This window comes from Arctopsyche grandis, chromosome 9 (genome assembly GCF_051622035.1).
Source record: "Arctopsyche grandis isolate Sample6627 chromosome 9, ASM5162203v2, whole genome shotgun sequence".
Taxonomy (NCBI): Eukaryota; Metazoa; Arthropoda; class Insecta; order Trichoptera; family Hydropsychidae; genus Arctopsyche; species Arctopsyche grandis.
In genome coordinates, this window is record NC_135363.1 from 12,216,984 (window position 1) to 12,232,864 (window position 15,881).

Here is a 15,881-nt window from a genome sequence, read left to right on the forward strand (position 1 = left end):
TAATACGTACATATGTGTGTAGGAGTTGATTTATTTACTCGGCTAGTGCGGACGCATTGTGTGTAGGCACTAGACTTGGTTCACTATCGTGATTCGCAGAATGGCTGACTATTAATTTGTCACGCAAGATCGGCCGCTTAATTGAGCCTGATTTGTTCGACTGCCGGTAAGATTTATTGGCAATAGATCAAAGCTGAAGATTGGCGCACTCGACTCGTCTGCGAACGGATTTGCTCGTTCACCGGTGAACGTCCTCCCTTCGGTGGATATGAGCTCGTGAAAAATTATCGTCCATTCTTCATTCGAAGGTCGACGCACCCTCCCCGCACGTCGGGGTCAGAGTGACGGATTGCAAATTTCGCCAAGAAAAATTTGACGCTTTGTCCCACCGTGCGACTGTGCTCTGTTAACCTCTGGTTCTAAGTATACGTGTGTAAATTTTTTATGTTTGGGTGTATGTACTTCCATCCATATGGTACAAATTGAACTAAATATCAACTTAATGGTAAGACTACACTCGAAAGTACGGCGGTGGACTACAGGTGTGCTAGGCGTGTCTTCATGCAATGTTAATTCGTACGATCTCATTATTTTGATAAGTTTCTAATAAATTTCTTCAAATATGGAAAAAATCTAGTGACTGCAACTCCACCGTATAAATCTTCCCACATTCCCAGAACATCTTTATTCAATTGTGGATATTTATTAGAAATGATTGCAGTGCAAAAAAAATGTCTGGAAACTTATAAAGAATTATGGAGGGAAATGAAGTTATGTCACTGAAAGTGAATATATAAATAGCCTTTAGTCAATATATATGTACATACATAGGTATAAATGATGAATTTGGTAAAACATGTGATGGAGATAAAATTATTGAAATTTAAGTTATAGCCAAAATCAGATTCATTCTCGGGCTAGCAGACGCAGCGGAATTTGAGAGTTGTTTTCGGAAATGAATTGGGAGTCGGAAAAAAATTGCAGTCAGGCTACAATCCGTGTTAGATTAAATGTTGAAAATCAAAGTCTGAATTTTAATCAAAGTCTGAAGAAGTCATATTCTGAATTTTAATAAATAAATAAATATAGTAAATTTATATTTTCCCATGATGTAATTACGGGTTGCCCCTGGGTGACATCTATGGTATTGAATTTGTACATATAATATAAAAATTTTTCAATCATATTCAAATAGTGGTGACATAGTGAGTAGGCTGGTGTTTTTGAACAATTAAATCCAATAAATTGGCAAACTCTGATTGGAAATGATCGACTTTGAGTCACAAATATTCAAGTATGACTAGCATCACTACCCATAGCACACGGAATCATTTATTTTAAATCGAGGTCACAGGATCGAACCCAGCAACCTTTCGGTGGTTAGCATTACTAAGGCAACCACCACGCGATATTTAATAATTCAACTGCTTCGTATTTTTTATATTAGATATTGATTTCAGTAAACATAATACTGAAAACAGATAACAGTATTAATTGTTGTCTATTAATAACCTGCCAATATTTCGCTGAAATGAAAAATGCAAAGCTTACTATCAACTATCTAAGAAGGCGTATTTCAATATCACCATTTGAAATATTATAATGAGCTTATTTTCTTCCTTGGAAAAAAGTACTCAATATACCTATACATATGTATGTAAAATATTTACAATACTAATACAAGTTAGGAATATCTATAATACAAAAATATGATACACTTATTTGTTTTCTATCCATTAAAAGTCTACCCAATGGAATTTAAAACATATAAAAGCTCTTAATACTATTTCCAACATTTTAAGAATTCTGATATTAAGTTAGAAAGCGTAGAATGTATGTACGAATCCACGTACGTAAAGCTAGTGCATACGTATGTTTGTACAATGTACATTGTAAATAGGATTTCGGCTATTTGCCTTCTCGCGAGTAAACATTTATTAATAATTTTCACGTTTCAGGTTAAAATTGGCCACAAGTCTGGCGATGGCGAGCAGTGGCGAAGCGCCCCTCCTGGGGGCTCCGGCCAACACCCCGGGGCCCCCGAATCACCTACCGCCCCTGCCCCACGACAAGTGAGTACACCCGACCCTCCCCTTTTAAGCCCCCACCCCCAGATTCCACTCCCATACACACGTATATGTATGTACGTTGGGAGTGTTAAAGCTCGCGCGTCTACCTGCGAGATAAATAGACACCGCAGTTTTCGTATGAAAAGAAAAGACGCTGAAAAGACAGGATATTCGAGGCTCTCTCCCCGCCGTTCGACACTTTAATAACCTTATCCTGATATACGGGCGTGGCGCGCAAAAATGAACAGAAAATTCTGTAGATTTTTACGCGCTTTTCCGCATATTTCCAGAGGGGATTTGTGCAATATTTCTGTGATTCGCGAAGACTCACCGCAAATAGTCGACGTACATACGTGTCGGAGAACGGAAATTATGTCCCCATATTTTATTCTCGACTTATTATAAACTAGCGGGTTTTACCCGGCGTTGCTTGGGACTCTGTGAAGATAGACTTTAAGCGATTGTGGACTGATTACGTGTTGTATAGTATTTATAAAAAAAATGTAAAATAAATAGGTACGTTTGTCTGAAGTTGCTTGAACTTTTAGTCGATGGGAGATTAGTAAGTATTGGTTGTAAGGGGGTAATTTAAACATTGATATTTACAATTAAAATAGTCCTGTGTATAGATCTTGATTACTTCATGTAGTAGTTTCTTTAGTTAATTTTTTGTCTGCAAATATATGATGACAGATAAATATGAACCAAAAAACATGTTGTCGTTTTGCAATGTTTCAAAAAATACAAACTTAATAATACATGCACCAATTGATAATTTTATGAAACAAAACACATATGTACATACATTACATGCCTACCTTAAATCTGGCTTATCCAGCATTTTGACTCGTTCTTCTCGATGCATTTCAATAAGTAAATGCTTCGACGCATCGAAATTTTTTTTCAAAATTTACTCATTTGTTCTTTTTTTAATAATAAATTTAAAATTATCAATCTAATATGTAATTTCGAAAGAGACTTTGTGTGTAAATATTGTTGGTTCCTAAATCCGTGACGTCATTGAACAAATGAATATTCAAATAAATTTAAATAAAATAAAACTATTCAAATAAATTTAATAAAATGTTTAATAAATTTAATGAAATGTTATGTTGAAGCGGTTTATATTACAAATACCGAACGAAGCCGGGTAAAAACACTAGTTCTTAATAATCAAATTAAATTACAGTAATGATAATAACAGTAACATATTTGAAATTATTCAATAGTTTTATTTTTATTTTTAATAAACAACTCTTTGTAATGTGTATTCTTTTTACAAGGCTCTTTTATGCTTCACTTCGAAAACGATTGAGCTAAAATTCCTACAGTCTTCCGATCGTTTTGAAACTTTTTTTCTTAAGATAGAGTCAGATCATCATAAATAAATAGCTAATTACACGGATATATTCTTTATATTTCAAAGAAATCGTGCCAAATTCAGTGAAGATTCATAGAGTCGTAAAGGAGCCTATTGGATACATACATACATATGTACATACGTAATTTGAGTTTTATATATGTATGTAGATTATTTTTACAAAATGTAGTATTGTGAAACTTAAACATGGTACTGAAAGTAATTAGAAACTTTTTGGCACTCTGTGAGCTAATTGACAAAAGCAATTCAGTTTATTATGATTATGAGACGAATTCAAAAAATACTTGGAAAACAGATAAAAGCTGCTTATATTTTCCAATTTACAAATTAAATTTTACTTAAACCTGCAAATAATAATCTTCACCTTTTTAATTATTTTATTTAGAATGTTCGTGCGTAATAACAATCACATCTTTGCAATATACGAACACCTACACTTCTTTAAAATTCCACTTTGATTCAATGTTATTTTAAAAATTTAATGCTACATAATCAGTAGAATTACAAATTAATACTTGATAAACACTACTTAAAAATGCGTAATGATTAGTATAAGTATGAGAAAAAATATTCTGATAACTGATAAAGGACATTTTTTTTTTTTCAACTGGAACTTGGAAATAATGAACAATGCGAGCATTAAATTAATATTTTTTATTATCGTTTTTCTCTCATATTTGGCCAAAACTAAAATTCATCGGCTTAGAGGATGAATTCATGTGGTAAATAAAAGGACCATTTTATTAATATCCAAATTCAATTCAAAGCCCGTTTTTCAGCTTCTGCGCACTCACAATGGGTGTCTTTTTTTGTATCCTGAAAAGGGATTCGATTCAGTATGGCAGTGGGCATTTTATTTTTTGCTCGGAATCAACACGTGTCTGCCCACCCTTTCGCGTTCATTGTCTCCAACTTTCTCTTGTCCATCAAGTTTATCAAAAAATTTTTTGTCCCCCAACCGTGTGAACCAGTGGAAGTTTGTCTCGCTAAGATCGGCGACGTCAAGTGTCTGCCTGTAGCTGTTAAATAATTCATGCGACAGGCAAAGTTTTCCCGTCTATCCTGTCGGCCGGACACTTACTTAACCGTACACGAGAACTTCTCCAGAATCGCCTTTTGATGCACTTGCCCCAATCTTTTGAAAGTCAAATCCGACCGTCTGCAGTGCATTCTCTTATCGGGACCGCCCGAGAGAGCTCTTTTAACTTTTGCAATTTTCTCGAACAAGTCGCATTTCATTGTATCGAGTCGGTGAGAGTGAGCGCTTCTTCCCTTTTAATGCGCCCCTAATTGAGTCTGCTCTTCCGTTCGCCGTTTTGTTTGGATTAAATCGACGTTTATAAAATTCTCGGAATGGAGTCTGAACTAAGACGAGGGTTCGACGCATTATAAAAAGCGTGAAATTTTAATCCGGCTGCAGAGATCTGTTCAATTTATTAATTAAAATGGCAAGTAAATGGCGAGCTATGGCATGTACATATTTATTTATTATTTTTATAATAATAATAACAATAATATGACCAATGTGATCTGACAGGTTGTCTCAAAGTGTCACACCAGTCTTACAAAAAAAAGAAAGTAACAAAGAAGAGAACAATAAAAATGACCAATCATTCATCTCATTCAAATATACTTGTGTCGAATCTCATGAAACTGACCAGCTCATCAACATGACAATTGAACAGGTCCAAATGTTCATCTATCACCATAAGGAACCGGAAAGCCTTTACAAGAGACGAGTTATTAAAAGCAGACGTTTTCGCAGTAATAGGTTGGAAAAGTAAATTATGACGCAAAGCTCTATCACATTCGGGCGCCGAAAAATTAAATTCCAATAAAATCGAAGGGTTGTCAATTCTACTGCCTTTAATACTCCAAATAAATATTTGGAAATGGCAATAATTCTTCTCGAAGATAGTGAGTCAAAGCCTAGCATAACTTGTAAAAAGTCAGTGGGATGTAAATAGGGGTAATATTTATATTTCCTCATATAAAGACATCTAAGAAACTTTTTTTCAACGTTTTCTATCAAGAGAGAGAATTTAATTTCAATGGGACTCCAAATTACAGACCCAAACTCTAATATGCTCCGGACAAGCGAACAATAAAGCAACATTAATTTTGCTTGGTTCTTGGAAGTATTGAGCATTGCTCTACAGCACATATCTGAAATATTAGTCGAAAATTTGAAGTCACCCCTAAAAAGTATGCCAAGATCAACATATCGTTATTTAAAAATGGGATAATATTTTTGGCACGGCTGTAAAATAAATTACACTACAAATGTTAAAACGGGATTTAATGTCAAATTAAAATCTCTAAAATAACTCGCACGACAGAAACGGCTTTCGCTCAGAAAATCAAACGTCAAACGCGTTTCCAATGAAATATAATTCAGTGAAATCATATCCAATTACATTTTCACTGGCCCACATCAGTGAAATAATAATTTTTGACAGTTGGATGATAGCCCCACTACTGTCCATTCCTACTATTTTCATGATCCACACATCGTAATATCTTAGCAGCCATTTTATTTAAAGGTTAGTATAGGTTAGGTTAAGTTAGAGTTGGCCTATTCCTTTAAGATTTGGTTGTTAGAGTCGGTATTTATTTTTGTCAAATTTTATTTTTGTTACTGGCAACCCATTTAACGTTTAATTTGCCGAGCGAATACCGAATCTTTCGTGCGAGCTATTTTAGAGAGAGGCACTCTTTTTATTTGCAGGGTGAAATGTTCTAGAGATGGGTATTCGTATATAATGTTGTGATAAATACCTAATATGTATGGAAATAGGGCTATTTTGCCGGGCCGATAAACGTTACACTTTAAAAAGTATTTATAAACACATTTTTATTGCCAGATTTTAATTTTGTAACAATAAAATTGTAAATTTCTACACTCAAAATATTCGATAGTTATATCTATACTTCTAATGGTTTTGTTTTAGAACGTTTTTGACTTTTCAAATTTATTCAAAAACATAAGTTTACAAGTTTTCTTTCTATGTTATTACTAACATACGTATTGTAATATGTATGTTTGTATACATATAATAATTTCCACACGCCTACATAGATTTTACTTGCTATATTTAGGTTGTAAAACTCAAAATTAACCCCTTTGCGTACAACAATATCAAATTGCGTCGTCTGACTCGTAAACACAAAGTTATTAAATTAATTAAAAGTTTTGACAATCTTAATTTTGTATCACATCTCCTATATAGAGAGTGTCGTATGGTACATATACATATTTCACTTTATGCATCAAATTTCAACGGTGACTTTTATTACCTAGAACCTATTAGCTACATTATTGGGAAGAAATCACATGTACAATCCAATATTATATAGCATTCAAGTACTATTTTTTTTTGTAATAATAGAGAAAATATATACCTATCAAACGGCTTATTCAAAAATCAAATTAAAAAAAAAACCCCTCTATCCGTCTGATGAAATTGCATCCGACCAAGAAAAAAATGATCGGATGCAATTAGTTTTAGCTTGATCTGTTCATACGATCAGGTTGATCGAACGACCGGAATGAAACTCACCATTATGGATTGTGAGCCCAATTGAATCATTTGCAGTTGCAAATCATTTAACAGTTGGGTCAATTCCGCTAATTAATTTAGCCTGATCTGAATGAACTCGGCCTGACCTAAACTGGCCTGTAAGAAAAACTGCTCGGTCAGACACGAATTTGGCCAGTTCCAACGAACTAATGGGGTCCCATTAGAGTGTATCAATGCCTTTTTAGTAAAAAAAATCATAATCAAAACGTTTGGTTTCACGAAAAGCTTTACTTTTCAAGTATATTTTCATCGCCAGTATCGAATGGTGCGACCTCGATGCTCGATTAAATTGCGAATCGAACTCGATGAATTTCAATGAAACTCAACCGAAAGATAAGCAGTTTGATTTTTACTCCACCTCCCCCCCCCACCTCCCCTACCACTTTTGCCTGTCATTTTCAACCCCTTCCTATCCATTCGTTCTATTGAAATCGAATATCGGCCGTCTGTCCTGTCACAAAAAAGCGACCCGGAAAACCTTTGCGGGGAGATAAAAATGGGATAGAATTTTCAACCCCTCGCCCCTCCCCTTAATGGATGAGCAAACAAAACCCTGTTGATTGAGTCGAGATTCTCGCGGCGTTTCGAGCGCGTGTGACCGAGAAGGGTGTCGTTCGCAAAACGAGACGGAAGCATTCGGTGACAAATTTGACACATTTATTTCTATGTAAATTGAGTCATTGTGTTACAAGAGGATTTCAAATATTCACCGGCCGGTCGAGCGACGGAAAAAATTATATATAAAAGAATAAAAAAAAAAGCATTTTTACCCCTCCCCTCCCCCAGCCCCGGTTGGCCTCTTACTGCTGTGTTTATCATTTTATGCCGTATCGTTTCTGAAGAAGGGTACACGGGAGATGGGTGTATTTATAATTTACTTTTCCGAATCGCCTGAATCGCTTATGAATATTGAATCTTAAATTGATTTTTTTTATCTTATTCTTTGATCTCGGGGTATCCGTTTTCAGACGTCGAATTAATGCGCCTGAATATTTCAACAGGTCTTTTGATTTTATTTTCAATACGATATTTTTTTAATCTCGCTGTGTGTATATGAATATTGATCGAAGAATCTGCTACATGCAATTATCCATGCTATTAATTATCAATTGTCTAAAATGTAGCCGTTACATACAGTAAGGAATTTAGATGATTTTTTTCGGTTTTATACAAATCAAGTATCTTGTGCTAAATTTAAAATGATATATTTATTAGAAATATTATTTAATAAATAATATTATTTATATTTAAAAATTTGAATCGCTAGATTACTATCCTGCTTGTAACGATATTGTATCACAATATATTTCGTAGTAGCCGAATTATTCTGCGTCGCTCAAGTGAATGGAAATAAAAAAATATATTTAATTGCTTAATATGAAAAAAAAATGGTAAAAACTATCTATGTATGTACGTACCTACAGACAAATAAACAATATAAAACACCAATAGAAAAAAAAAGTTTCTCTATTCTATTAGCCTAGACTCTAGGCCCTAGAGGACACATTGGTAACAAACAGTATATATAAAGTTTTTCTTTCTTTATTACATATATATTCGTACGTTTAGTTGGCAGTGTTTTAGCTGCGACGTTACATATGTATGTCGAACCGTTATCTTACACAGACACACAGACACACAGAATAACTATATATTATATATGATGAGCCGTTATATTTGAAAGTGATGGAAGTCCAATTTTCAGTTCAAAAGACACTATTTCTGTACAACTTAATACGCAATTTTTTATCACTTACATGTTTTAATTCGATATATCCAGAATCTCGGAAAAGTTGAATAAACGTTTAACAGGCCCACCAGTATTTTTAAATATTGTTAAATGCAAAACATTATATTTAATGTTTCGCGAGATATTTGTCGAAATGAAGAGAAGTGGGCTAATGCCACTTTCAATTATAACGTTTCATATGTATGTATTTATGTTCATATATAGTAAGAAAATGTGGTATCTACATAGTATGTTTTACCTTCGTTGATTACTTTTATACATATGTATGTATGTATACATAATACAGGATATAATTAAAATTAAAAGTCTCGCTACTTTTCGATTTACTGCGTCTACTCTCTTCGCTCTTCGCTTCGTATTTATCTGTGCAAAATATGGAGATCATTTAAAAAAAAGGTATTTAGCATTAAAAGTAGATATATTTACAAAGCGAGCTTTTCAACTCATTTTAAAATCAGAAAAACATCTTAAAACCTCCTCTTTTTATTGCGGAATGAAAGGCGTAACTCCTTGCCGGATGCAAATGTCGCCAGGTCGTAAGCTTCCGGTCTGAGACAGCACGATCACACCGTAAGTCGAAAGGGAAAGCGACGCAAAAAAAATCACAGAGGACTCGCGTAAGATTGTAAGGAAGAGGGTTTGAGGAGCCCAAAGCGAATTATCAACCGCTTTGAATAATGCACGGAAGGGCCTGTAATTAGGACGGGGACTTAAAGTCGTTAGGGACCGTTTTAGAGAGGATCCTCCTACCATAAATAATTCCAGGTAAGCGGAGACTTTGATCAAAACAACCTCACCATCGCCTTTCCCACAACAACAAAGGCGATTGTTAAATTTCGTCGTATGTGACCCACTGTTTATATGTATGTATGTAAGTAGGTGTATACAGAGACACAAAGTCTCGTAGACGTTAGTCGTAAAATAGATGAAAATAATTCATTTTGAGAAGTATAGAATACAATCAGTGTAGAGAGAATATAAATTAACCATTATTTTTTTTCTTTTCAGTAAACGCCGTAGCTCCACACCAGGTAGAAGATTCGGTCCATCATGGTCTTTCGTGTTTGACCCTGCTGGACGGCTCTGCTACTATTGGTCCATGGTTGTGTCGCTAGCCTTCCTCTATAATTTTTGGGTGATCATCTACCGGTTTGCCTTCCAAGAAATAAACGGTAATTATTCAAAATATACTTTTTCCCTTTGAAGATGTTAAAATGAGCGTAAAATATTTCAAGCTCACGTCGAAAAAGGTCTTCTCTGGGCTAAAACTGTTATCGTGATGTGTTTTTTTTATGGAAAAATTCACGATGTTTTCTCATCCGTGAAGCGAGTACCAGCTCTAATCTCTCAAAAACTCTACGTATTTCTGCCGTTGACGAGTAACTATCCATTGATACGAAACGGACAGAGAATTGAACCGTGAAAACCTCACTAGCAGATGCGCGGAAAATCTTTTAGGTGCGAAAATAGGAAAAGTTGGATTAATTTATAACAGAAAAGTTTGTGTCGATTTTCATTTACCTTTTCGCAACGCCGTGTTGAAATTTAATACGCTCGAAACTCCGACAATTAATAGGCACGTTGTTTAAAAATATGCTAATATGATGACCCAACTTTTACCAACGAATTGCTGTCGTAAAAAAAATTTACTTAGACTACGTCGAATCCATTCGGTACTATACAATTTACGTTAGTTAGGAAAGTGAAAAACTTGTATTAATGTATACCTATTTAATGAATTTACTAAGCGTACATAAACTAACGATTTTAATATGATGAATAATTGATTTGAATATGTATAATTGAAACGTTGTACTTTTCTTTTCAATTCTTTTGTCACGTTTGTCAAAAGAATTGAAAAGAATTGTTAAAATGTCATTTACAGTCAGTTAGGTACGTATTTTAATTAAGAAATTTTTATACACGATAAGCACCAGTTTTAAGTTCGGAAAAATTCACTGGACGAAGCGAGTTTTCCCACGAAACAATGGATGGTTTTTCTAAACGGATTACCAAACTAATTACGGCGCACTCGCGGGGAAATATATCGCAAAAAGGCAACGCAAAAATATATAAATCAGTATTCTTCGAAAAGAGCCGTGCGATTTTACTCGATGGGTGTGTGAATCGAAAAATCCGAATAAGATTTTTTGTGCTTCACACTAATTCCGTATACGGAGTGTGGATTTTCGCCCGAACGAGATGATTTTCCGCTTTGGTGCATTAAAAGAGCTTCGAAACATTCAAATAGTTTCACTCAAGTAGAAAGAGTCGATTTAAACGTTGAATAGTAATCTCGCATTAGCACCGTCGTAGTTCTTTTCCAACTGAAAAACGGAGATAATTGGAAAAAGTTTATAAGATGGATTTTCCGCTTCTGGGGATTTTTTGCACGTAATATGAAAAACTTCACAAAATGTACGTAAGCTCTTGCAGGTATATACAAACATATGTATGTATGTGTATACGTGAACTTATATATTATTTCATAACGATCATTAGATGGTTTAAATTAGAAGGCTTTATTTGTACACGTATGTATGTACATATACATATGTATATGTTGAGGGAAAAAATTATAAAAGTATATGACGTCACATTGTGTAACTAAAGTCTTTCAAATATCTTTTAAATGTGGCTAACTTACAAAGATTCGTTTTAATTTCAAAAACATTGAAATCAATGATAGTTTCATTTATAGTACTTATTACGTTTTACTTTATCTATGTTTATAGTCAGTTCTACGTCAATAGCGATTCATTTCATATACCTTATCGAGTTTACTTGCTCATATGATATTGTAAAGATGTCATTTTTGTCTGTTCAAAAAAATTTCACTGTCCGTTTTCATCCTCAGGTGAGACCTTAATAGTGTGGTTCTGTCTCGACTACCTGTCCGACTTCCTGTACTTGGCCGACATAATCTTCCACTTCCGAACTGGCTACCTAGAAGACGGCGTGCTCCAGACGGACTCTGGAAAGCTGAGGAATCACTACATGAACTCGACCACGTTCTACATAGACTGCCTGTGCCTGCTGCCATTAGACTTCCTCTACCTGTCCATCGGCTTCAACTCGATACTGCGCTCGTTTCGACTGGTCAAGATCTATAGGTTCTGGGCATTCATGGACCGCACCGAGAGGCACACCAACTATCCGAACCTGTTCAGGTCGACCAGTCTCATACACTATCTGCTAGTCATATTCCACTGGAACGGCTGCTTGTACCACATCATATACAAGAACAACGGTTTCGGCAGCAAGAATTGGGTCTATCACGACACAGAGTCGGCTGATGTTGTCAAACAGTATCTCCAGAGCTACTATTGGTGCACACTCGCTTTAACCACTATAGGTGAGTTATCTTCGATTTAAATCTTTATAATTGTTTTAAAATCAATTTTCAGTGATTATTACTGTTTCTATTATACATATATCATTTATTATACATATATATATATATATGTATGTAGTAGACTAAAGTAAAAGCTATTAAAATCAATATTAGGCTTGTTATATATCAATATATTGTACATAAGACCGGATCTAAGCATGTGAATTATAGACATTCAACGATGGACCTAGTGGAAAACCTTATGTCGTATCAAGGGAACGTTAAATAAAACAAATCATTGTTTTAAACAATTACCTTCGATTTATCTCGAACCAATCGATTTATCTCGAATTTTATTTTTAAAATAATCAAGGGATCATGAAAAAAAATGATGATTTATGGAGTAAAAATAACGCTTCCACACAAAAACACCGCAGTGCGCTTTTTATGGGGACTCGCGAGCAAAACGGCAACTTTGAATTGTCGTTCATCAGTCAAAACTTACAATAATCGAACCAAATAAACTTTTTTTAATAGTAAAAAAATTGAAAGTGCTCTTGAAAAAGAGATATATGAAAATATCTACTTTTTCGAAATGTTTTTCGAGATAAATCTATAGGTTGGAGCACAGGACATTGTCTTAAATCGATAAAATTTTCCATTAGGTCCATCGATAAAAATTCAAAATTAGGATTTTTCCTCCAGCCTGTTGTACATACATATATACATATGTATGTACATATATATATATATATATATATATATATATATATATATATATATATATATATATATATATATATATATATATATATATGCATATTTTTAGTTTTATAATAAATTTAGTATTAAATAATAAATACGATTCAATTAATATTTTATAACATGCACCCGAATTCATCTACGACTATTTTGGCTCAAACTTACCTAATATATGTAGCTAGTTTTATTAATATTCTTGATTGTGTCAGCTTTATTTTAGTGGAATTCATATGTATGTGCTTTATTTTGTATAAAGGTATATTCTAAGCTTTCTACGATTTTAGCGTCTATTGTCAGTTATTTTCAATATAATATTATAGCATCATTATAATATAGGCAATATCGTGAAAGCCTCGAGTACCTTCCCTTTATGGATTACATTCATACCGACGGAAAACTATTTTGTATTTTCCATAATCTATAAATTCCATTATAACTTTTCGCTATTACAATTTCATACTCGAAAGTTTTAAATGCGAATACTCGATATTAATATGGACGCGCAGAATGGAATCGGAATTTTTTTTTGACGAAAATAAATTGTATTCATAAAACAGAAGATTGGTCCTATTGGTATATAATTTTATAACACTTCCGACTCGGCATAAATTGGTTTTTTAGCATCTCAAACTTTCCGTTTATTTTGAATATATAAGAGTTTTCCTTTTGCTTTGACGTATTCTCGACATTCTTTGTTTCGGTTTTTGTCAAATATAATAATGTGTTATGAATTATTTCAGTCATGAATTCATTATATGATAATTATATTATATAATTCAAATTTTATGAATCATTAAAACCGCATGAATTTATTGCCTTTTTGTTTTAAAAACGGACATTTTTTTTACACATTGATTTTACCACCTTCGTATTAAAACTCTAACTCAAATTCGACTCTCGTTTCTATTTTCGTATCGAAATTGTTCAACCGTGTTTAATTTTCAAATTGACCGTATGCCTTTGAAATAACAGCTTTCGATAGTAGATAGTTTCGCTCGTGTTTATGCAAGTTATAACATAGGGTTAATTTAAACTTCCATAAACATCAATTAATCTATTTATCCGTGCCAACGTCGATTTATTGATTGAGCATCACTGAATAATAATAGATCGTAAAGGCTTATTGTTAATTAAAACTTAGTTCACAACATTAATTATTATCGTCGGTCACAATCAATTTAACTCAAAACCAAACACACAAACATACATATGCATACAATATGTTATACAAATACAGTTCGTGTGAATATACGAAGCTTTTATTTGAAATTCGAATTTTCGCAAATATCAAAAGTTTAGCATACACATATAAACACCATTCGCATGCAAATCAGCATTCGTATATATGTACATATATTGTACATATATTTTTATGCGCATGTATAAAATATTATAATGCTCTCTCCGAGCTATGTATATATTTAGATACATATGCTTACAACATATGTACATATATAAGGTCTAATAAAGCTGTTTCGTTCGATATAAGAATATGCAAATACGAGATTAGCTCCGTTGAAAGAGTGCTGTTTTATTTTATAAAAGAAAAATTACGGAATTTTCAGGTGACTTGCCAAGACCTAGGAGTAAAGGCGAGTACATATTCGTCATAGCCCAGCTGCTGTTTGGTCTTTTGCTGTTCGCCACCGTTCTTGGCCACGTGGCGAACATCGTTACTTCCGTCAGCACTGCCAGAAAGGAGTTTCAAGGTACGTGCATTGAACAGTGTAGTCAATTTATAATGTTTATGCGATGTACCCACTTGAGAAATCTCGGTTTTGCGGACGGCTTTAAGAGGCTTAGCGCGTGTGCTCGTTTGACGTTGGAAACACGTAAATAAGCCCACAAATGTACGGTCACCTTTTGATCCAAATATTGAACTTAATCGCATGAAATAGTCACAAAGAAATTCGTAATGTTTTATTTAAATGTGTTTAATGGCTATTAGTATGAAAGCAACATTACATATTTTATTTATTTTTATATTTATACCAGGAAGCCTTACAGGTAAACCCAATGCGCTTTCCTGGTATATGGCCAATTACCGAGGAAAAACACATACTTATATATAAAACCGGGAACGGCGTCTGTAATTGGTTTATGATTGGCTGTCGCCAAAGTCGTTTCTTATTAGTTTTATTGGGTGGATTGGTCAAAGACGTTTGTGATTGGTCGGTTGTTAAATAATATTATTTCTTTTCGGTATTCTCATTACTAGACTGAATTTCCATCTTAAGTTACATACTTTTGTTATATCCGTGATTAAACGGAAGAAATCGTCAAAAGTGGAACCGCGCAAAGCCGGGTAGCACCACTAATAAACATATGGAAACATACGCACACACACACACACAGATGTTTATTATTTTTCGATCCACGCATTCTTTGTATCCATGTGAAATCACACCTGTTATATCATACTTTCTTATTCAATTATTTTAAAAATAGTAACTAACATAAGGTATTTTTCTAATAGTTCTGATAGATTTTTCGCAAATTAAAAATATATTTAAAAGATCTTTTTTTAGTTCATATTATCATATTATTTATCATAGGGCCCGGAATGAATGTTTCCCAGGGCCCGGGTTTCCTCTCGACGGCCCTGTATGTATTCATACAGTAAATACACATTATGCTAAATCAGGCTCGCCTCGGCCCTGTAATGTGTTCATACCGAAACTCGGCCGCCTGTGTCAAATATATTTTTCATTCCTATTTTTTTTTTAAACTATCTCATATGTAACATTATTATATGAAAAGGATATTATAAAATTAAATACATTATTATTATTTAAAAATATCTTCCGACAATTCCCGAGGAAAGACCGAAGAAAACTGAAAACTGAAAATTTCGTAGCTATTCATTGATATTAGATTTGTAAGGCAGTCATAAGATCATCCGAGTGGCGTTCAAATATTGTAAGCTTCGAACTAATTTTACATCATAAACAAAATTTACTGCACCGAACACGCTCACTTTTCTTGTTCGCGGTCACACCCTTGT

The 15,881-nt window shown here is 33.8% G+C and overlaps 1 protein-coding gene across 1 annotated transcript in view; it reads left to right on the forward strand.

Annotated features, from left to right (window-relative positions):
• LOC143917278 (cyclic nucleotide-gated channel alpha-3) overlaps window positions 1–15,881 on the forward strand; it is a 155,027-nt gene that overhangs the window by 88,926 nt on the left and 50,220 nt on the right. Inside the window, 6 exon segments of the mRNA XM_077438761.1 lie at window positions 1,959–2,072; window positions 4,422–4,455; window positions 8,349–8,371; window positions 9,817–9,953; window positions 11,639–12,136; window positions 14,443–14,586. Coding sequence (XP_077294887.1) covers window positions 1,959–2,072; window positions 4,422–4,455; window positions 8,349–8,371; window positions 9,817–9,953; window positions 11,639–12,136; window positions 14,443–14,586 — 950 coding nt within the window.